This window comes from Heteronotia binoei, chromosome 9 (genome assembly GCF_032191835.1).
Source record: "Heteronotia binoei isolate CCM8104 ecotype False Entrance Well chromosome 9, APGP_CSIRO_Hbin_v1, whole genome shotgun sequence".
In the NCBI taxonomy this organism is placed as follows: domain Eukaryota; kingdom Metazoa; phylum Chordata; class Lepidosauria; order Squamata; family Gekkonidae; genus Heteronotia; species Heteronotia binoei.
Window position 1 is genome coordinate 62,448,190 of NC_083231.1, and position 24,473 is coordinate 62,472,662.

A 24,473-nucleotide genomic window follows, 5' to 3' on the forward strand; every position below is an offset into this window, starting at 1 on the left:
TCCCCCTTCAGAATAGCTATTTTATTTGTATTGGGAAAATTATACATTTAAGCAAATAAAATATACTGTTAATTGACTATGATTTCTTTAATCACCTCTTAGAACAAAACAACCACAGAAAGAAGATAGCATGCCTTAACTGTGCACTGCACTTTCTTTTTTGTTTCAATGTTGCAGTTGATCTTGTCTGCTGAATAGATCTTGTTCACTTTCAACCAGTTCATTAGCATCCCTGCTATCATCCACTTCCTCCTCATCTTCTTCATGAGCTGCCAGATGAGATACAATGCTAAGGAACTGGCTTCACTTGCTAGAAGGCCATCAACTTTTTTTGACAAGGAAGGAAATCTGAAGATTTGCAGAGTATTCGGGGATGGTAAATGTATAGGTAAAAACAACTGGTGTTGCCAATTGTCTATGCATGTGTGTTTGGCGGTTGTTACATGATAGTTTTAGTATTCACAGATTTGCTGGCATAATTTGTTGTTGATGAACTGCCCTTAAAACCTTTCCAAGAAATTGTTATTCTGCCTTGTTTATGGTGCATAAGAGTTGCACTGGCATATAAGAACATGAAGGAAAATAATAGCCCTGCTGTTTGTTGGCTAACTGGATTAATTTTTACTAGGGAGTGAGAGAAACACTTTATTAGGGCAAAACTATGTATTACATGGTGTTCCATCTCCCACAGCAGCTGTTTTTGTATGTAGACAGGGTAAGTGAAATGGTGCTTTATTGTAACCCCTGTGGAATCCATCATCCACAGATGCTTAGGCTGTATGGACAGGTTCAGGCAGCACAAAGGGTCATTCAGCTCAACAGGAGGGGTCTGTGTGTGCTTCTCATGTTCATATTTATTTATTTTTTATTTTGCAGATTTATAGGCTGCCCTTTCCCATAGTGGGCTCAGGGCAGCTTCCAACATAATAAAACAATCAAAACAAGTAAAAGCAATTTAAACAGTTTAAACAGTTAAAACAATTTAAAATTAAAGCGATTAAGCCACCGCTCACATGAAGGCAGCATGGATGGTGTGGACAGATCAGTGCAATCAGTGCAGGGGGCCAGTTTAGATGGTAAGGACGTCTGTCCGCCTCAGCCATAGGCCTGGCGGAACAACTCCGTCTTACAGGCCCTCTGGAATGATAACAAATCCAGGAGGACCTGAACCTCCATAGGGAGCTGATTCCACCAGTTCAGGCCCAGGGCTGAAAAAGCTTGTTCAAGGCAAGGCGGACATCCCTTGGGCCAGGGATGATCAGAAGATGGTGATTGGCCGATTGTAGTGACCTCCGGGGCTCATATGGGGAGAGACGGTCCCGCAGGTATGCTGGTCCCAGGCCGCGCAAGGCTTTAAATGTCAGTACTAAAATCTTGAAGCGGATCCGGTACTCAATTGGTAGCCAGTGCAGACAGCGTAGCATCGGTTGACTGCTCGCCCATACAGGTGATTCAGACAGCAATCATGCTGCCGCATTCTGCACCAGCTGGAGCTCTCAGATCAGCCTCAAGGGCAAGCTTGCGTAGAGTGAGTTACAGTAGTCCATCCTGGAAGTGACTGTTGCATGGATCACTGTAGCTAAGTCCTGAGGGACCAGATAGGGCGCTAGTTGTTTGGCCTGCCGAAGATGGTAAAAGGCAGATCATGCAACAGCTGTGACCTGAGCCTCCATAGAAAGGGTGGCATCCAGTATCACACCCAAGCTCCTCACTTTCTGAGCTGGCACAAGAGATGCACCATCCAGAGTGGAGAGCTGGATGTCCAATCTTAGCCCCCTGTGACCCATGTACAGGACCTCCGTCTTTGTTAGATTAAACTTCAGCTGGCTCAATTCCAGCCAACTAGCGACTGCTTCCAGCACCCTGGTTAGATGCTCTGGGGCAGAGTCTGGGTGACTGTCCATCAATGAATAGAACTGAGTGTCATCTGTGTACTAGTGACAACCCAGCCCAAAAGCTCTGGCAATCTGGGCAAGGGGGTGCATATAGATGTTAAACATTGTCGGCGAGAGAATGGCTCCCTGTGGTACACCACATTCTAGTGGGTGATGCAGGGAGGTCTGCTCGACAATTGCCACCCTTTGTCCCCAACAATGGAGGAAAGAGGAAAACCACAGTAAAGCAGCCCCCTGGACTCCAATGCCATTAGAGCATAGTCGACTGTGTCAAACGCTGCTGAAAGATTTCAAAGTAATAGCAGCGTTGACCTGCTTTGATCCAGATGCCTTCTAAGGTCATTTGTGAGGGCGACCAGAGCAGTCTCCGTCCCATGACCAGGACGGAAGCCAAACTGGAAGGGATCGAGGACAGATGTATCTTCCAGGAAAATGTGAAACTGTTCTGCCACCGCTTTCTCAATTATCTTGCCCAGAAACGGCAAATTCGAGACTGGGCGATAATTGGATAGGATCAGTGGGTCCAGAGATGGCTTCTTCAAAAGTGGGTGAACCACTGCCTCTTTAAGCTTAACAGGAAATACCCTTGATGACAGGGGTAGGTTAACAATCTCAGCTAAGGGCCCCTGAATTTAACAAGCCAGGATGGACATGGGTCCAGAGGACAGGTGGTGCGCTTCACTGCAGCCAAGATCCTGTCCACATCCTCCTGAAAGAGACAGCTGAAGTGGTTCAATATGGGACCACAATGTGTTGTCCAACCAAAGATGGACAACAGGCTCTCCTCTCTTAATGCAAGGTTCTCTGTACTAACAAAAATTAAAATTGCATGGAGAGAGAACACAATTCCTTGCCAAAGAAAGTTGCATGTTATATCTTGTGTAAATTAAATATATTTGCATATATCTGTCAGTTTTCCACAACAGCTTATTCTGGATACTTATTTGGCATACTGGTTAGAGTGCTAGATTAAGAGATCAAATCCCTAATCATCCAGAAAGCTCAATGGGTAACCTTGGACCGGTTACTCTTTATAAGTCTAACCTATCTCACAGGGTTGCTGGGAGAATAAAGGGATGGGGAGGAGAATAATGTATGCTGTCCTGAGTTCCTTAGAGGAAGGGCAGGGTACTATGACACAACTAGGAACATCAAGGTCTGTAATCCACCAAGGAGATGAAATTGTTCCATAAATCTGTACATTCAGACAAGATACTGCTTTATTGTTCTCGATACTGTCAGGCTGGTCTGTTAATATGTTTCAGATCATCTTTATTCATGAGAAACATAAATGGGAAAGTAATCCCAATTGCTCTATTGTAAATCTGTTACAGAATTCTTCATGTATTGGGAAGAGCCAGGTGATGCTTTCTGGTCATTGGAAATCCTAGTGTGCCATCCCTCATATTTGGAAATTTTGCCTGATGTTGTTCACACATTATTTTTACTCCTATAAATTCTACAAATTATAATTGAGATTATCTAGAGGCTAGATATTTTATATAGTGCGCCAGTTCAGGTGTAGTACAAAACCACTGTTCAGCACTAGAAGAATAAATTTTTTGGTTTGTGTGCATGTTCTCTTCCTCACATCTCAATTGTTCTTAACCTCATTATTTCTTAACAAATCATAGTTTGCATCTGCATGCAGACTGCCCAACCCCTGGTTTGCATGGAAGTCAGAATTACAACCCACAGTTTCATTAGTTTAATCTTAGTCTTCAATTCTGGTTTCCAGAAAAATTGTAGTTGGTACATTCTGTAGTTTGCACTATTTCCATGTAATTGCAAAGGTAGGGCTTGCTAAGAAGGAGATGACAGGGGAACACATTATGCTGAGACTTACTCTTGTAGTGCCAGACTATGGTTTAACCTTATTACTAACAGTGCTGTGAAATACCTATTTGCCATCTGCTGAGGAATCTCTTTCCCACTTTTAGAAATACATTTCAAGGTTATATCGGTCAGATTTTTAATTTCAGCTTTTCTTATTTTTAAATTGGTGTTTTTGTTTTTACCAACATAAGATGTGCTCAAGGAAACAAAATTTTAACAAAGCTTCTGCCTGGTACTGTGGGTGCTTGTAATACTCTGACCAGTTTCATACTCACCCTATGCCACTCTGACGTTTTTCTTTTCAGCGTGGCATCCTTCCAATTTCCCACTATCCCTGGGGCTTCAGTTTGTGTCACTGTTTTTGCGAGGCAAAGAGAAACTGCTAAAACCCAGTTTCTCTTTGTCACGCAAAAATGGCAACGCAAGCTGAAACCCCAGGCAGATAGTGGGAAATCGGAAGGACGCCGCGCTGTTAAGAGAAACGTCAGAGCGGCGTAGGGTGAATGCGAAATTGATCTCTGTCTCAGAAGGCATCCACATTTATGTACCTTATCATGCAGTTCTGCAGTGCTTAGTTCTGGGGTATGGTATTTTAGAAATGATATAAACAAACAAATAACGAGATCCTAATGATTTTGTTTTATGAGCAAGATCAAGCACTTCAGTTTGTAATGATCCCATGAAAAGAATAAACATCACATTCCTAATAAGGTTTGCTCGCTCTGGCAAGCGTAAGGGCCAGTCTCTGTTCCCATTTGCAAAAAAGGGAAAGAAGCAGATAAAACACAGTCAAGTATGTGCTGCAGTCACCAATTTTGTCAACTGCTGGATTGAGGAAATCTGGGAAGATACCTGGCATTTAGAAGCACATTGTACACCAGCTGCCAAGGGAAGTGGATTTTTTTGGGTTAACGATTTTCCCGATGAACTTTATTATGAATGCATTTTTAAAGCAATCTATGAGAGAAGATCAAAGATTTGTGTTACTCTTTTTAATACCATGCTCTTTTTTTTTTGTAAGCAGAGCCAAAGGAGAGATGGTGCCGTCTGAAAGGAAATCTGTTCTTTCTAATGAAAAATAAGACCAAGGTAATCCATTTTACATCTCTCTTGTCCTTAGTATTTATGATTTTTCCCTTGAATTAATCCAAAGGGTATCAGTTGATTCTTGACAGTATGGTAGGAAGGATAGGAAAAATTAAGTACTGTTCAAAGTAACTGAGGTATTGTATTTTATTTGCCTTTGTAACACTTTATAGTGTTCTTTACTTCTTTAACTTCTTTAAAGATGGAGGCTCAGATAGCAGCCGCTGCCAAGTCCGCATTTTTTCATCTTAGACGGGCAAGGCAGCTGGCCCCCTTTCTGGAGCGCGACGACCTAGCAACAGTGATCCATGCTACGGTCACCTCAAGGTTGGACTACTGCAACGCCCTCTACATGGGGCTGCCCTTGTCTCGGACCCGGAAACTGCAGCTGGTGCAGAATGCCGCGGCCCGGCTGTTATTGGGTCTCCCAAAGTGGGAACACATCCAGCCGGGTCTCCGGATTCTGCACTGGCTTCCAGTGATATACCGAGTCCGGTACAAGGTGCTGGTTATTACCTTTAAAGCCCTATATGGCCTGGGACCTGCCTACCTGAAGGACCGTCTCTCCCCACATGTTCCCCAGAGAGCACTGAGGTCAGGAACACAAAATCTCCTCACTATCCCCGGGCCAAAAGAAGCCCGTCTGAAAGCCACCAGGGAAAGGGCTTTCTCCGTTATGGCCCCCGTATGGTGGAATCAGCTGCCGGAAGAGGTGAGGGCCCTGCGGGACTTAGCGCAGTTCCGCAGGGCCTGTAAGACGACCCTCTTCCGGCTAGCCTATACCTAGCCTACATTTAGCTAGGATAACAACTTGAGGAAACTGGCCAGCCATCTGTTCATAGGAAACTGAATTACTCTGTTTTTATGTTTTAACTGCTTAAATTATTTAACTGTTATATATTTGAAATTGTTTACTTTTAAGTTTGATTAATTGTTGGAAGCCGCCCTGAGCCATTCGTGGGAAGGGCGGGATATAAATCCCAAATAAATAAATAAAAATATAAAATGTGAGCCATAATTTAGTAGCATCAGTGTTTGATTGGCTGCATTAGAAATGACTTGTGCCCTAATTTGATATGTACAGGAATATGTCAATCTGGAGTGCTCTGATAAGATTTTGTGTCTTTTATATCAGTGGCCCCCAACCTTTTTGGCACCACGGACCGGTTTTGTGGAAGACAATTTTTCCATGGACTGGTGGGGGTGCTGAGGTTTTTGCTGCCCCAGACTGGCCCCACACCCTGTCCCTGTTCCCCCATGGGGATCTTTAAATGAGAAGCAGGTGAAAGTCTCTGCCACACTCCATGGTCCAGTTGCTAACAGGCCATGGACCAGTACCAGTCCACGGACCAGGGGTTCGGGATCCCTGTTATCTACAGATAAAATATATCCACAAATATTTTGCAGAGCTAAATAACCAAATCTCTCAACTTGAGAGGCAGCATGGTGTAGTGGTTAGATTGTTAGACTTGCATTTGAGAGACCTATATTTGAATCCCTGTTTTGCCATAGGAGATTGCTGGATGACCTTGGGTCTGTCATGCGCATGCAGTCTAAGCTACTTCATAGGGTTGTAGTGAGAGTAACATGGAGGAGTGGATAATTACATAAACCACTTTGGGTCTCCATTGTGGAGAAATGGTAAGGTATAAATGAAATAAATGTAAATAAACTTTTTGTGTAGGCAGCCAACTGCTGCTGGTTAACTTCATGGTATCAGAATTTCTATTTCTGAGTAAATCTGTAAGCATGTATTGTGTGAGAAGCGGGAAAGGTAGACTTCCGTGATGTCCTTTATAAAAATATTGCCTTAGAAACTTGATCTCAGAGAGAACCCTCCCACATTGCCCCCTTTCCCCATGTTTTTATGGTGAAATGTTAGCTTGCTTTTTGCAAACTAAAAAAATGTATATGCAAAATGAGCGTGAATCATAATTATGATTTGCAGTACAGTAATGGTTCCATAGGGCCCATTGTAAACTCATTGAACATGAATTTGGAAGTGCATATTTCAAAACATGCTCTCGGGCTTTTATTTAGAAGTGGATTTATGATCAATAGTGATGTAGTCATGTATTTAGACTAATCATTAGTGTCTGTAGTGGTATACTTCTTTGTTAGGAGCTTAATGATGCAACAGTAAGAACCATTCACATCTATTAGGTCAATTTGTCCCTGTGCATGCATACTACATTTATTTTGCTTAGGAATTTCAGACTGTTCGTATAGCGATAAACGTTAGGACTGCTCACACCTAGTTTATATGTTTTATAGAAATTAACTTGTTAAAAGCATCAAACTTAATAAGAAATTAAGTCATATAGAATGCCATAATTTAATACTTAGACCATTTTGAATGTTGCCTTAGTTGGCAGTCAGCTACAGTTCCCTGTATACATGTAAAACTGCTAAACCTTTGCTTTAACCGACAACCGTTAAAATTTGTTCTGTCTCAAAGCTTGTGAGACACATTAAGGTTACTGCAAATTTATGTGGTAACTTTTGCCCACTGAAATTAAGGGGGTTGGTTGAAAACAGTTGAAGACTCCTAGATGGGTAGGGTTGCCAGATCTGGGTTGGGAAATACCTGGGGAGATTTTGGGCTACAGCCTAGGGAGGGTGCCATTTTCCCCAGGGGAACGGATCTCTGTTGTCTGTAGATAAGTTGTAATAACAGGAGATCTTCAAGTGGTACCTGGAGGTTGACAGCCCCTATAGACTGGCAAGCTTGAAGTTGAACCTTATAGTATACTTAGTGATCAAGTGTATAAAATACAAAGTGGGAAATGTTCTGCTCTGTGACGTGTCATACAAAGGTAATATATTATAGAAACAAGTTGTATTCCCAGGCACAGAAGTACTTAAAGGCAAGATGAATGTGCAAATTGAAACACATGTTGCCAATAATCCTGTGTTTGTAAACGCTTAATATAAATTATAGTCTTACAGCATATATCACAACTTTAATGTATTATTAGCAGCTGGCAGAAAAGAATATAAGAAAAATTGTTGATTAATATAGTAGATCAATAACTGCAGTTTACGAGAAAGGGGAAAAAGTCATGGGTTATTTTTATATGTTTAAAATGAAACTTGCATAGTAAAGAGCCTCAGCTTGAGACCCTGGAGAGCCGCTGCCAGTCTGAGAAGACAATACTGACTTTGATGGACCGAGGGTCTGATTCAGTATAAGGCAGCTTCATATGTTCAAGGTCCCAGGTTCAATCCCTGGAATCTCCAAAAAAGGGTCCAGGCAAATAGGTGTGAAAAAACCTCAGCTTGAGACCCTGGAGAGCCGCTGCCAGTCTGAGAAGACAATACTGACTTTGATGGACCGAGGGTCTGATTCAGTATAAGGCAGCTTCATATGTTCAATCTATATATCTAATTCCCAGCTATGCCCCCTATGTGTTGATACTTATTTCTACAAACAGGGCCAGTGCCAGGCTTTTGGGTTCTCTAGGCAAGGCTACCTACTTGCGGTCCCCCTCTAACCAGTTTTAAAAAACAGAAGGTTTTTATGAGTATTTATATATATTTAAGTATTTATTAAGTATATATTTTTCAAACCACTGTATTTCAAAAGAAAGAAAGAAAGAAAGAAAGGAGGGAAGAAAGAAAGGAGGGAAGAAGGAAGGAGCACTTGACACAACACTGATGTTTTTCAATTCTATTAAAATATTTATATCCCTTTCTTATTCTCCACACATCATGAAGTCTTGAAGGTGCTCCTGGCTTGAAGTCAGTGTTATTGGGGGGGAGGGGAGCTGTAGGAGGCTGTTGCAGCCCTAAATTATCCAATTGACCATGGCATAATTTTCTGCAAGCCTGATATGCCTCTCATGATGTGGATCACAAAAGTGAGGCCACAATAAATTATGAATATAAGCTTTCCATATGCATGCACACTAGTGTGCATACACATGAAAGCTTGTACCTAGAATTAAACCTCCTTGGTCTTAAGGGTGTCACTGGAGTTAATGTGAAATATCTCTGCCTGAGACCCCAGAGAGCCACTGCTGGTCTGAGTAGAGACAATACTGAGTGATGTACCAAGGGTCTGATACAGTATAAGACAACGTCATGTGTTCACCTGGAAGCTGAACCTTGATCAGACACCTGTAGGCACCAGAAGTAAAACCTACTGGGTTTACATGCCTTGCTCCTAATTATGTCTGGATAGGATAGGGGCAGGTCATAACACTTGGTTTCATGCAGCTTAGGTGGTCCTAAACTGCACTCTACCAGTAGTGACCTCAACACCTTTTTTTTTTTTTTTTTTAAAACCTCTTATTTTCCTTTATCAGTAACTCCACAGACTGAAATGTGAAAGGTAGTTTTGTCTGTCATATATTGAGGGAGGGGAGCGGGAAGCTTATATTTAAAACGCCAAAACTTCTACCTTGGGTTGTACCAACTAGTAGTCAATAACTTTATTTGTCTCCCCAAAATTGAGGTGAGAAATGGGGAAAATCTCTCTTTGCCTTCCTAAAATCATTCCACCACTCCCACTAGCTTCCAGGTATTTTCCAACAAAGGCCTGGCAACCCTACCCCCCACGCACTGATATTCATCCCATGCTTCTTCGCACATGCGTCTATTCTCCCCCTTCCTATTTTTAACTGCTCCTTGCTTCCCTCTCTCCATCCCATCATAACCAACTCCAAGCCTCCGCCACACCACAGAACATTTTCCACTCTTTCATTATGTTCCCCAGCTGCAGCCTGGTCTGTTTCTTGTCTGCTGTTGCTGCAGCCCAATGCAAAAAACCCACCCACCACCTAACTTGTACTATGTGGCAATCTGAGGGTTAAGTTGGCTCCTCCCACTCCACCTGCCCAGCTACCTCACTGGAAAATAATTGGGCCTCCAATCTTCAGGCACCTCACCTGTTCTCCAAGAATTCTCAAAAACGATGGCCAGAGGCTCAGAAATTATGTCCACAAGTTCTTTTAGTACTCTTGGATGCAGTTTATCTGGCCCTGAGGACTTAGTTTCATTTAAAGAAACTAAGTGTTTATTGGGCTCAATCCATCCCAAATTAAACATATCTGTTCCTCCCCTGGCCTTAGCTGAGCATAGGCTTCCCAATCCCCAGGTCCCAATGGGGGATCTCCTGGTTTTACAGGCTTCCCCCGCCCCCACAGGCACCATGTACCTCTAGAGCTCCGGCAGGTTTAGAAACCTGCAAACAGGTCTGTTTTTAAAATGTGTGCCTTTAAAGTTGAGCAGGAAGCAGGAAGTGTTTCATGGGGAAAGGTCAGCAGCAATTTCGTCAGAGCACAGACCCTCCATTTGTTTTGCTTTCGTTTTCAGAGCAAGTAAAGTTGTGGGGGAACCAGACCCAGTAAGTGTGTATGTGAAATTGAGGGAGGGGGCAGGGGATTCCCTGGTTTGGAGACCCAGGGAGGGAAATGTTTACTGGGGAGGGAAATGTCTACTGGGCACTCTATTATTCCCTATGGAGAATGAGTCCCATAAGGAATAATGGGGAATTGATCAACAGGTATCTGGGGCTCTGGAGGGGATGTTCTTTGAGATAAAGGCACCAAATTTGCAGCATAGCATCTGATTCCTTTCCTCAAAACACTCTCCGTGTTTCAAAAGGATTGGACTAGGGGGACCATTTCTATGAGCCCCCAAAGAAGGTGCCCCTATCCTTCATTATTTCTAATGGAGGGAAGGCATTGAAAAGGTGTGCAGTCCCTTTCAGTGTGATGGCCAGAACTCCCTTTGGAGTTCAATTGTACTTGTTTCAAGCTTGCTCATGACTCCACCCCTAATGTCTCCTGGCCCCACCCCCAAGTCTCCTGGCTCCACCCCCAAGGTCCCCAGATATTTCTTGAATTGGACTTGGGGACCCTAGCTGAGCACGTTGGCCCCGCCCAAGCACCACGCATTCCTTGCAGGTGCCAGCAAACATTTCTGTAAACCAGCACAGCCTCAAAGAGCACACACAAAATAACTGGCAGTTAATGTATTAATTTAGGAGACACCATGCTGCAAACTAAAATAGCTATTTGTCTGAAATTATCAGCCCACAGCAATTCCTCGCAACTATCAGGACCCAATTAGAGAACTGCTGCCAGTCGGGACAGCAGTCAGTGAGGTGGATGGGCGGGTAGAGTGAGAGGAGACAACTGTGCCCTCGGATCTCCACAGTAGTTCAAGTTAGATGGTGGGTGGGTTTCTTGCATTGGGCTGCAGCAACGGCAGACAAGAAACAGATCAGGTTGCAGCTGCGCAACGGCAGACAAGAAACAGATCAGGTTGCCGCTGGGGGACATAATGTAAGAGTGGAAAATGTTCTGTAGTGTTTATGTACTACCCATACACTGATCCTAGGCTGCAACTCCCTTCCCTCATCATAGGTTCTGTTTTTACCATGTTGAGCACTGTTTCCCTCACAAGAGAACACTGAAGAAAAGTAGGAATTGAGCAGTTTTTCTCTACCTTTATCACCTGTTACAATTTCACTTTCCTGACCTCTCAATGGGCCTATAGTTTCCTTGCTGTTTTTCTTATTTTGTGTATATGAAAAGAACCCCCTTTTTTAGCCTCTCTCACTGATTGAGTGCTATCCAAAGTGGGAGGGGGTCTATCTTCCAGCACTGTATCTTGTTTCATTTTAGATTGTGTCATCAAAGGGTTTTTGAGGTAAGAGTTGGTCAGAAGTGGTTTCCCATTGCCTTCTTCTGCACTATAGTAACAACAGTTAGCTGAAGTACCACTGCTGTTGTCCAGGACTTTTTTTGTATAAAAAGCCCAGCAGGAACTCATTTGCATATTAGACCATATACCCTGACAACAACCAACTGGATCTGCGTTCCTGCTCAAAAAAAGCCTTGCTGTTGTCTATGAAATATCTCCCACCAGTGTCACCTTCCACTACTGCTGCTGCCCAGTAGCTAACTTTCAAGGATTCCTCTGGCTCTATCATCAATGGAACTGTCCATTCTCTTTTGCTTATTTGACCGTTAATCCCTGAAGGGGGTGGATGCACCTTAGTCAGCTGTGACCATTCTGCCTTGAGTGACTCTACTAGGAATTTAGCTTCTTGACAGAGTCTTTATGGTATTGCTTCCAGCTTTGCTGATGCAAACAAACCCCCTCACCACGTTGAAGTGTGTTGCCAAGAGGGGGATGAAAATTTATGAGAGGAAATTGTATCTACATAAATGAACATTCACACCTATATATTTTTAAATATAGAGGGTTTGGAGTAAAAAGAAATGTTACTACTGACCACTGGAATGTTTCTGTTTCATTTTTTAAAAAATGCATTTTGCTGCCGCTATTTACCAGCAGTTATTCACTTGGCCCAGCAGGCTTAGTAACATTCATCAAACAGGTGCAGATTTATCTAAAGGTTTTCTAGAAACAGTTGAACGTAGAAGTAGATAATTGCCATCTGTAGCACCAAACCTCTACTTAGGGAGCTATTTACTATTTTTGCCATTTGTGTATAAACTATTTTTAAAGATCTGAAATCTACAGTAACCAACAGGTGCACAGGGGAACATACAGCAGATTAAAATCACATTTTAATATATTTTCAAAATCCATGTAGTTCAAAATTTTTGTCATCCAGGTGAAAACATGATGATCCTGCTTGAAGGGATGCTGTTGAGTGATTCAATATAGCCAGGTCAGAGATAGGGGAAGATTTTGTCTCTAAGAATACTACAAGTTGTTTAAGGAGAGGCGTGAGAAGGATCCTGTACACTGGGCTTTAAAAATTTGGCAGTTGTAGTAATCCTTTTATTTGGCTAGCATTTGATGCCAAACATTGCAACCATGCTGGTCTGCCTAATAACCAGGAAATTTTAGAAACAAAAAATGAGCAAATGAATGATCCCCCGATGGCATGTTAAGAAACTCACCAAAGAATCTGATTTCACTTCTGGGGCAAAGTCAGAAGTGACGTCTGGCCACTCCAGGTGCTCAAAATTATGGTGGCTCCCCAGATTATCAATTTAAACTTGGGAATTGTTGGGTCAAAGGATTCTGGCAATGCTTAAATAAGCATAACATGAACATTTTATTTGGAGAAGGTACAAGGGAGTATTCTGGCGGAAGGCATATTTCTCCCCATGAAATTTTGTTTGTTCATTTGTTAAAGCTTCAGGGTTTAGGTGGAGAAAAATAAGTCCTTGTTCAATTTTGCAAATCTGTTTCAAAATTATATTAATTCTCAGGGTTTTTTTTTTAAATTACAAAAATTTCAAAACATGAAGAGCTTCTGTTCACTGGCAAAATGTAGGAGTATCTGGCCAGCCCTTCCTCATCTTTAGTTGTCAATAGCACCCTTTCAACACAGAAGAACTTCTGAGAGCAACCCAACCATATTCTGTACAAAGATATAAATTTCTGTACCAGATGGAAACACTCCCTGAGGGATGAGTGGTATTTCCCGAGCAGAGACCAAGTCTTGTACTAAAGGATGTTCCATAGATTTTTTTAGAGCTTTGAAGTGCAAATCTCTGTGTTGACCTGATTTGCCAGCAGCAGCTGTGCTGTGCAGAGTACTTTTGAAGGCAGTCAAATAGGAACTTCCTGAACAGAAACACAACTGGTAAGCAAAAGCACTTAGCCAGTTTTGAAAACCTGCAAGTCCCCTGTGCTTGCAATATCAGAGAGGCAATAAAATATTTAATATATCAGACTACTTTGGTCAGTGTTGCAATAATGCACAAAGAGCTCATGCTTAATTTTTCATTGTGAGGCAGCTTTTAAAATCACAGAAATTCCATTTGGCTAAGAGTGGGGTCCTGTTGTGTAGTGTCAAAAGTGAGACTAGGATCTAGAAAACCCTTGGCTGAATCTTTAAGCAGTCATGGAAACTCACTGACCTTGGATAGAGACTGACTCACAGAATGGTAGTTCTGAGGATAAAAAGAAAAGAGAATATTGTTGTAAGTCATTTTGAGTCCTTGTTGGGAAGAAAAGTGCCTTTCTGGATCAACAAGGCCAACTACAGCATTCTAGAGGAATGACTTCTAAGCCCAATACTTAAGAATTTTGTTCATTGTTGAGTTTTTCAGTGCCATTTAGATGTTGTGTGTGCTGTTGTTGCTAGGGTTGCCAAGTCCTTCCTGTCCACAAGTGAGGGAAGGATTGCCAGATCCAGGTTGGGAAAGATTAGGGGATGGAGCCTGGGGAGAACAGAGACCTCAGCAGGGTATGATGCCAGAGAGCCGACCCTCCAAAGAATCATTTGCTCCAGGGGAACTGATGTCTGTAGCCTGGAGATGAGCTGTAATTTCAGGGGATTCCCAGGGCCCACCTGGAAGTGGGCATCCCTATGTATGGTGAAAAATTGTCCTCATGTGACCACTTATATGACATACAGCTTGTCTGTGCTTCAGCAACAAGCAATGGTGTGCAGTGGCATAATGACAGATATAGCTACAGCACTATAAACAATAGCTGATGTGTGGTGGTGTATATGTCCTTTTCCCAACACAGATTATCTTTGTGTGCAGCCCGTGTTGGTGCCCTAATCCAATTTATTATGAAAGGCGACACTAGATGGCAGCAGTGAATTCCCTCGTTGACAACCTCTGATTTTTAAAAAAAATATATTAGATATTATACTAAGTCATGCTATATCAGTTTAATAGTAAGATAGATAGAGAGAGAGAGAGAGAGAGAGATAGATAGATAGATAGATAGATAGATAGATAGATAGATAGATAGATAGATAGATAGATAGATAGATAGATAGATAGATAAATTTATTGTCATTGTTCTCAAGAAAATGAGAGCAACGAAATGATTTATTAAAATCATCTGGTGAGTGGAGGGAGGAGGAGATTCTCTGCCGTTTAGTACGACTTTTTAAAGCGCCTAGGAATGACATGTAATACTATGTATGAGGGAAGAAGTTTGTGATAACACTTTGTCCCTTTTGCGATTTAAGTTCAAAAACTGATATTGGTTGTATCTGTATCCTTGGTGTAATGGATTACCATCCGTTCTGTAATGTTTTGGCGCTCCTTACATTATGACTCACAGAGAACAAAGAAGTGTCTTCTTTCTTGGTCCCTTCTGGCTCTCTAGGGAGCACTGTTTGCATGTTGACTGTAAGAATGGTACTTGAAGGGCTTCATCTCTTGTCTCCAGAGAAACAGGACAGCTTTTTGTAGTTCAAATTAAGTATTTAAGAAAAATATTGTTACTTGGGAATTGTAATGAACATTTGTAAGAAGGGCAAAATAAGGTGGAAAATAAGGTGGAAGGTAACTCACATTTGGCAGTTCAACAGTTATGTTTCATTTTTTTAATATATGAAAATCTCCTATATATTAAAATCTCCTGTTTGCCTAAGAGATTCTTGACAAAATTGCTTCTGAGCGTTAATACATTATCACAAATTTATTTGTTCAGAATTTACAAAGATGTTTTTGATTATTGAGATTTTTTTTTAAGTCTGTTGTAGGTTTATCACCACTGGTTCCAGTTTTGTTAAATGGTACCTTTGCTGGAGGTGCAGGTCTTTGTGTGTGTGAGTGTGATGGAGAAAGGGAGCAAACTGATGCCAGAGTAAGCTTAAGATGAATTCAGAGTATTCCTCAGTGGGGAAGAATGTGTGTGTTTCTGTGCATGTGTGTGTGTGATAGAGAAAGGTTGTCAGCAGTGTTGTAGACTAAATCAGTAAAGCAAATGGATAAGTTCTTTAGAGGATGAAAGCAAATTCTTCTGTTAAATTTGTTGCATATACAGCTGCATCAAAGCACGAAGGAGCTCCCTATCCAAAACCTCCTCTGGGTACTTGGATTTCATTGGTTCTTGGATTAAGGGAAGTAGCCTGTTGTTTTGTGAAGTGAATTTTCACATGCTTATGAAATATTTGCAGCTGTTCCATTCTTGCTCTCTTTTTTCTTCCTTCTCGCCCCTTTATGGATAAACAGGCATTGTTTTGATAAAAGATTCATACTTGAGGGATCAGTACCAGCAACAGAGGGGACAACAATTTTTCTTCCCCCACCACAGCAACATCCAAATACCATTTAAAAATTATATTTGTAAATAAAAAGATAGCAGTGTGCAGTTAGAATGTTTTCCAGAAATGTAGTTGTACATTGTACAATGTATCCTACAATGTATTGTATGTTTTAGGCCATAATTTGGCACTGTCTCTATTGGGTGTCAACAAAGGAGATTGCAGTTTCATAAAGAGAGATGGTATAACAAATTTAAAAGCTCTGGTGGCTCAGTGGTGAGAAAGTAACGGAAAATGATCAACAGATCTATTTTTACTAAAGTCATTGAAAAAAGCCAGTGCTTTCTATATTATACTGCTTCTCCTAAGGGTTTCCAATATTATCAGGATTGCCAACCCAAGGCTAGCAGCCACTTATCCAGAAGGTGGAGAATGCTGGAGGAAAGAGTAGAGTGATCAATGTTGGGTTGATGCCACGATGCCACTTTTTGCATGATTCAGAAGTTATTTCATCATGTAGGGGGGATGCAGTAGTATCTGTCCCAAACTCTGTAGCTTTGTGCAAATTTTAAAGCATTGACCAACATGATGGCATCACTTCTGGGTCACAGCAGAAGTGATGTCATGGCACCACCTCAATGCTGATGACCTCCATCCTCTCCCCCTGTTTCCCCCATCAGTTTCCATCTGGTGCCCAGAGAGGCAGGTATCCTGCTGTGAATTGGGAAACCTGGCCTCCTTAAATTTTATAGAGAATTTAATATTTGGACTTCCATCATCAAATCTTGTCTCAAAGAGAAGTGTTTGAATTTCTGACTGGGATTTCAGTGCTAATGTAACAGATTTCCAGGGAATGATAAGAATGCATTTGCAAGTTCAGTAAGCTTTCTAAATAAACAATGGAAGAAGGCTTTATCAATGTAAATGTCATCTGTACTCTAATCCTAGTTGGATTATTCAGAAGTCAAGTCTTTTGGAATCAGTGAGAGAATTCCTACATTAAAGTTTGTGATCTTATAATGGTATGGCAAATGGTTTTTGAAACAAGAGTTTTAAACCAGTTCATTTAAGGACTAGAAGGGCTTTTGGCATAGTAATAATTAGCAACAACTAATATAGCGTGTAGTTAAAAATAAGAGGTTGTTTAGTTATGGAATCTAATGAAGATATTAAATTGAATGCACTGCTTTACAAAAGGAATGTTAGCTATGGGTGAAAAAAAGGGTAGAGGATAAGTAAGAGGAAAAGATCTGACCACTACATTGACCTCTGAATTTTGAATACATGATACTCTTCTGACTACACTATGTATATCCCTAAAACAATACTTGGGTGCGGTCACACGTACCATTAAAAGCGTGTGTGTAGCGCTCAAATCTGAACTGCTGAATATTGATTCGATGCAGGGCAGTTCAGACGAGCACCCAAGAATGCGATTCATTCTGTTGTGCGCGATCAGACATCCAATACTATCACATTCATTTCTTGGAGCATGCGTAATCAGATGGTGATTTCTGGGAGGGGAGGGGGTCCATTGAACATGCACCCAACTGTTTGGAGCTGGGAAATCAAAACTTTCTTCAGAGGCAGGGGGGAAGGGCAAAAGTTTCCAGAATTAACGTTGCCGATCCAAACCACGGAACTGCCAGGAATTATTTTCCTAGAAATTGGCAGTGCCAATGATATCTTGAAATCCTCCACGTTGAAAAAAAAAGATTTTTTTCCTGTTCTGAATAGTGGGATAACGTTCCACCACCCCACCCCACCCCCATCCTGTGTTGATTGGAGAAGCAGAAGCGTCACCTCAGATTCCCGGATGATCTGGCAATGCACATGTCTGCTGGTTTTTTTTTTTTAAAGGTGAGAGGCAGTATCGCGCGTGAGCTGTCCAAATGCTAGAAGTGTTTGAAGTAAAATTGGTGAATTGGGATGTCATCTGCTTCCTTCTCCCTATATCTTGCTTTCTCCTGCATAACAGCTTGCTTTGCAAGGCTTGCTCAGTTGCTACAGAGCAAAACTTTTTTTCTCTCCATTGGCTGAGGCTCTTCCCTTGGAGAGGAAGGGGGGGAGGAATAGCTTGCTTTGCCAGGCTCTCTCAATTCCACAGTGGAGCTACTGAGCCAAGTCTCTCTTCCTTCTATTGGCTGAAGCTCCCTCCACAGTCCCCTGGGGAAGGAAGGAAAGAGTCAGAGCTTTCTTTGCCCATTTCCCTGGATCCCATGGGAGAAATACAAAGAAAGCATCTTTAAGACCAAGGAGTGCTAACATCTCATTTATATCAGATCCGGCCCTCATAACAAATGAGTTTGACACTCCTGCTCTACACCTCTCTGCTTAAATTGGCTGAAATACAGCAGATCATTATATTCAGCAACTCTGGTGAGTAAAGCTAGCTGTACCATTGTCCCAGAGAGATCACAAAAGCATGGGCATGCAAACTGTTTATTTTGGCTGCTTTGTGAGTATGTGTTCACTTTAATTTAATGGAAGTGCACTGTAGAGGAACAAAAAAGACAAAAAAAAGGACAAGGAAATGAAGACTGTACTTAGAGAAATTGCACTGTTCTATTTTTTATTTATTTTAGGGAATAGGAAAGTTTGGCTCCACCCACAAAGTCTCCCAGCTCCACCTCCAAAGTCCCCCGATATATCCTGAGTTGGTCTTGTTCCATATTTTGTAGGATTAGGTCAGAGAAAGTGTCAAATTCACGTGGCACTGATCCGCAGCAAGTCGGAATGATCCCGGATGATGCTCGATTGCCAGATGTGCATTTCTGAACGAACACATTTAATCTGTCAGCCAGACGGAGCTGTGTCATCACTAATGGTACATGTGACCGCACCCCCTGTTACCTAAAACAATGTAATACAAGTAACTGTTATTTTGTTTTATTTCTGCCTTAAATTCATTTGTTTTTCAACCAACATTTGTATCTATTGGCTAACTCTGATGTTCAAGGTCAAAATAATTTTAAAGCTGACATGCTAGTCAGTTGAGTGTTCATTATACAGTGGTCAAACACCAGGTTCCATAAAGCCTACAATGCCACTGTGTGGATTACAGTTTACTCTTTTGATTTCATTATGGTATCATTAATTAGCAAGAGCAGGAATGAGGGCTGATAGGCCCTTAGGCTTGAAGCAAAACACAGCAATAGAACAAAATTTTTCTGACTAGCTATCTGATTTAACTGCAGGAATCTCTGAATAGAAGCACAAGCAGTCTATAGATCCAGGCGGGTAGCCATGTTGGCCTGAAGCAATAGAAGAAAGTTAGAGTCCAATGGCACCTTTAAGACCAACAAAGTTTTATTCAGAGTATGAGCTTTCATGTGTCAAAGTGAACTTGACACACACAAAAGCTCATCCCCTGAATAAAACTTTGTTGGTCTTAAAGGTGCCTTTGGACTCCAACAAACTTTGGACCACTTATGAGTCCTTGTTTGGTGTGTAGGGTTGAAGTCCAAATCAAGAAATATCTGAGGATTTTGGGGATGGAGTCAGGAGACATTGGGGGTGGAGCCAGGAGCAAGTTTGTGACAAGAGTAATTGAACTCCAAAGGGAGTTCTGGCCATCACACTTAAAGGGACTGCACACCTTTTAAATGCCTTCCCTCCATTGGAAATAATAGGATAGGGGCACCTTCTTTTGGGGCTCATAGAATTGGACCCCTGATCTAATCCTTTTGAAACTTGGAGGGTGTTTTGAGGAGAGGCATTGGATGTTGTGCTGCAAATTTGGTGCCTCTACCTCAAAAAACAGCTTCTCCCTCGAGCCCCAGATACCCAACCCAGGCTCCCAGTATTGGGAAGTGTAAAGAACTGGAAGTATAGATCTGAAGAAAACACCTTGTCATGAATGTGAAGAGCTACACAAAGTCCAAGAAATTCCAAAATGGATATGACTGCTTCCCACAACAGGTGTGGCTGCAAACGGACTGCTGCTTCTGTCCTCTTTATGGAGTATCCTTCTTCAGGCAGCTCACCAAAGGGCTAGAGAAGAAGCAATTGTGAAACAGGGACAATGGAGTACTATCCCGTCCACTAAATATCTCCTGTGCATAGCTGTATGGAAATTTTATGCTTCAGTGCATTTGGAAATATCACTGGAAGATCTGTCTTCACTGTTATTGGACTGGAAATTCTTCAATTTACATCCTTCATTATGGACTTTATTGAAAGGTGGTTCATTACACTATGTGAAGTTCCCTTTTTCATTATTAGTTTGATGTGGTTTACTTTCAATTATCTGTGGCTTAATATCCAATGTTAATGTGTGGCTTTATTTCAGATTATATGAGGCTTAATTTTCTACTTTATTATATATAAATTTTCTGCAATCTTGTTCCTTTATTGAGGCTGGTTACACAGAACCTTTGGTTTTTCTCTGCCCCACCTGGGATTTGGCAACCCTATAATGTGACATTGCTATATGGCTGACTGCTGTGCAGAGCTCTGGTGAGGAGTTAGAGTTTGGTGTGGAACATCTGACCTGCTGTCCACTTGGTAGTGGAAAATGCTGTCCAGTTGCAGGTCATTTACTAATATTATAAAGGTGCTCCACTTCTAATTAATTCTTGGGGGTTCTGCTACTATATATCTTTAAAAGAATCCTCTAATCCTTCTCTTCTTTAAAATCCTCCTCTGGAAACAATCTCACCAGTTCCTGTATAAAATATAAGATGGCAAGAAATTTGGGATATGATTCCATTTACTTACAGAGTTCCTGCTGGTAGTATAATTAAAATGTTTGTAGATATGATGAAGAGATATGTGTGTTTACAAGCTTGGTTGAGATAGGATGAAGGGTTTTTTTTTTAAAGTGTCAATTCTAAACAGATCTTGGACAGTCAAAATAAATGCAGCCTATATGAAAAAGCAGAAAATAGGTCACTTTAAAAAATTAGTGGTGACAGTGTAGCAAACATAAGTATACACTATAGAAGAATTTTCAGTAATTAATTCTAATTCTGTTCATTTACAGTATCCAATGATATGATGCTGGTCAATTCTCAGTAGTTATCCTAGATTAGCAGACCAGCCTTAGTACAATTTAGTATTAAGGGGCTTGTGAGTTGTAACCTTTCTCATTACATTAATTACTGTAATTGCATGCTTAACTTGTCTTCTTTGTGATGTGAAGTGCCAAAAGATTTAAGTTGTGTTATGTATCCATCAATCAGGTATCTAAATGCAAAATTAAAGTATTGTTTCTTTGGGCACTGAAATGATGAACCTACTCTGGATGCAGTGCTTTACATATCTATTTAAATAATATTTCTGTAAACCTTTCCTTTAACTAGAGATGTTCTTATTCTGTTAACTTTTGGACTTTATCACCAAGTAAACCTTTATATTAATTTTAAACAAAGAACCATGCACAACTATGAATAGGTTCATGTAGTGAAAGCAACAATATATTTCAGATGACCCTGATCTGAATAAATTTATATTTGCTTGTGTTTTCTTTATGTTTATAGCATAGAGACTGGGGTGGGGAAGATTGGAGAAAGAAGGATGGCATACACTGAAATGTAGTCGAACATATTACAACTGTGACTGAGAGCTTCCTGTTTATTATTGGACTTAATTTGAGCATGAGGAAAAAGCGTTGGTTAGGTATGATAGGATCTGATTGCTGGACAATCTTGGGAGAGAGAAGAAGCTTATGAATATGAACCACCTCACTACAGTCTCATGGCCTATAGTTCTATAATCTGAGAGTGTGATTAACAATCGGCTTTGCAGAAGATTGGTTGTTTCCTGGCTCATGATGAGACCATTAAGTCAGGCTGTGTTTATCTCAGATCCAGCTGTACTGCAGTAACTGCAGAAGGCTTATTCATATCTTCCACTTGAACAGAAGAGCGAGCTGTTCTAAGCACTTGTTCAATACTTGTGCCCATGGTCTGCTGTAGGAAGTGAGTTGTCATGGCAGAGAAATATAAACCTAATTCCTAGTGCAACTTTTGAACTGATCCTTCGAGTAGCTTCTATTGAGATTCCTTGATTGCAAGATGTTAGCTTCAGTAAGAGTCAGTTAGAATAAATGAAAAAAAAATCAACTAATTTAAATGTTGAGGATATGGCTTTGCGTTTCTGAAGAAAATGGAAAGATTCAGCATATCATAAAATTGCAATGTTAGTTGATTTCTTGATGTAAGTTTTTTTTTAACTTTCAGAATGGAAAGAAGGAATTATATTTCAGCATATCATAAAATTGCAATGTTAGTTATTTGGTTTCTTGATGTAAGTTTTTATGACTTTCAAAACTATGCAAGGAATTGAATCAGGAATTTTTTTGTACTGAATGACTGGCAGCAATTTAGACATTTTAAAAGCCTGATATATTTTCATATTCAGAAGCTTATTCTTTAATGTATTAGCTTGTAGTCGTTAGGGTTGCCAAGTCCAATTCAAGAAATATCTGGGGACTTCGGGGGTGGAGCCAGGAGACTTGGAGGTGGCATCAGGAGACATTAGGGGTGGTCATGAGCAAGGTTGGAACAAGTACAATTGAACTCCAAAGGGAGTTCTGGCCATCATACTGAAAGGAACCGCACACTTTTTCAATGCCTTCCCTCCTTTAGAAATAATGAAGGATAGGGGCACCTTCTTTGGGGGCTCATAGAATTGGCCCCCCTAAACCAATCCTTTTGAAACTTGGAGGGTGTTTTGAGAAAAGGCATCAGATGCTATGCTGCAAATTTGGTGCCTCTACCTCAAAGAACAACCCGCACCAGATCCCTGTGGATCAATTCCCCATTATTTCCTATGGGAATCATTCTCCATAGGGAATAACAGAGTGCCCAGTACACATTTCCCCCCCCACCTCACTTTCTAAAGTGGGGGGAGGGCCTCCAAACTGGGGGGTCCCCTGCCCCCTCCCTCCCTCCCTCTCTCTCTCTCTCTCACACACACACACACACACTTACTGGGTCTAGTTCCTCCATAACTTTACTTTCTCTGAAAACGAAAGCAAAACAAAGAAGGGGTCTGTGCTCTGACAAAACTGCTGCTGACCCTTCCCCATGAAGCGTTTCCTGTTTCCTGCTCAACTTTAATGGCACACATTTTAAAAATGGACCTGTTTGCAGATTTCTAAACTGCTGGAGCTCTAGAGGTACATGGTGACTATGGGGGTGGGACTTCCCCCCACCGGCCAGCTTGCTGGGGGCGGGTGGAAGCCTATAAAGCCGGGGGATCTCCCGTTGGGACTTGGGGATTGGGAAGCCTAGTAGTCATGTATGAAGCATCTATATTATTATTGGGTTTTGTATTTTACTGGAGTATTGTTTTTTATCATATAGAATTGAATAATTGGATTTCTACTCTTTAGTATCTGTCAACACAATTAGAAATACTAGCAGATCTATTTATTCCACTGAAAGAAAGCCACACTTTTGCATATACACATCCTAGCCCAAACAAGGAGCTAATTGACAATGACAACACAAAAGCAGGGGCAGATTGACAATTTATGTTGCCTGGAAAAATTCCCAATGGGCCACTCTCTAAGAGGATGCCTCTCTCTGAGCTCTCCTCTGGTCCTATTCCACTCTCTTTGTGAAGTGTTTTTCACCTTGAAGCCCTCAACCTTACCATTATAGATACCCCTCCAAAGGGCTGCAGCAGCACTCCTAAGCCCTTACCAAACTCTCAAGATGGCAATAGACAAGGGGTGGAATTCCAATGGATAAGAATGTGTGCCTGTTGTCTAAGTCTTTTCCACTCAATGGTAGAGCTGTGCCAGCTGGAGCCTTGTTTCCAGGGCCAGTTGGTTCCAGCTGTAGTGCCAGGGGTGCGTTTTAAAAGGGACTTGAGGTCTTTCAGGATACCTCTCTTCTGCTGTAGCCACAGGGTGGAGCCACCAGCTGCAGGTGATTAGTCCCTGATGCTAATGAAAGGCTGGTGGTTAGAAAAGAAGAGTCTTTTCTCCTAATAATGCTCTTGACTACTGGTTAAGCCAAGGAGCAGCAGTGACCTGAGGTCAGTTTTGATGACTTTGAAACCCTGGAGGGTGGCTGGACCATTCCAGGAGGGACTTCCTGAAGGACTTTGGTTGTTGTACCTTTTGCCATTAACCTAAGGGTGAGGCAATAGCTAGCTAAGTTTTATTATATTCTTTTACACTGTGTTAGGGTTTACCTGTCCTGTTAAATAAAATTTACTTTAAACTTTTGTTAACCTGTTTCTGTGTCAGTGGCTTGCCAGGCATCAGTGCCTATCGGCCCTACTGAAAGAAAAGGCAAAAATCATAGCCAGCTTTGGGGGAGCTTGAAATTGTTGAGCCCTTTAGGGGGATAATTAGGGTGGGCTGGGCCCTATACATAACTTAGCCTGGTGGCAGCAATAAGACAATGTGTTCTTCTGGCTTCCTTGAAGGCATTGTTGCATACAACAGTTGGCTGTTTGTTAGGCACATTTCAGTATCTTCACTTTATCCTCATAATAGCTTAAGGGAATAGGTTAGTGAAAGTGAGTGACTTCAACAGTACCCTTCCACTTTGTGAGGAAGTTCAGCATAGGGTTGTGAAGTCTTCTTCATCCCCTGGCAGGGGACATTTGTGTGCGTGTGATGAAATGATGTCACCCGGAAGTAATGTCATCAAAATGGCAGCACCCGTGTGGGGCCACTCTAGGTGTTTCCAGGAAAACTCTGTGGTACCATAGAGTTTTACCTCCCAAATGGCTGGAGTGTATCGGAAAAC

General features: G+C 41.5%; 1 protein-coding gene across 2 annotated transcripts in view; it reads left to right on the top strand.

The window, feature by feature from the left end:
- The first annotated feature begins 206 nt into the window (after positions 1-206).
- Positions 207-24,473, top strand: part of INPP4B (inositol polyphosphate-4-phosphatase type II B) — a 394,186-nt gene continuing 369,919 nt past the window's right edge. Inside the window, exons 1-2 of one of the 2 annotated variants that reach the window (XM_060246716.1) lie at positions 207-388; positions 4,756-4,820. In XM_060246716.1, the coding sequence (XP_060102699.1) occupies positions 265-388; positions 4,756-4,820 (189 nt within the window). In that variant the 5' untranslated portion in view covers positions 207-264. The remainder of the gene's footprint in view (positions 389-4,755; positions 4,821-24,473) is intronic. The other variant, XM_060246717.1, reaches the window with a different exon arrangement.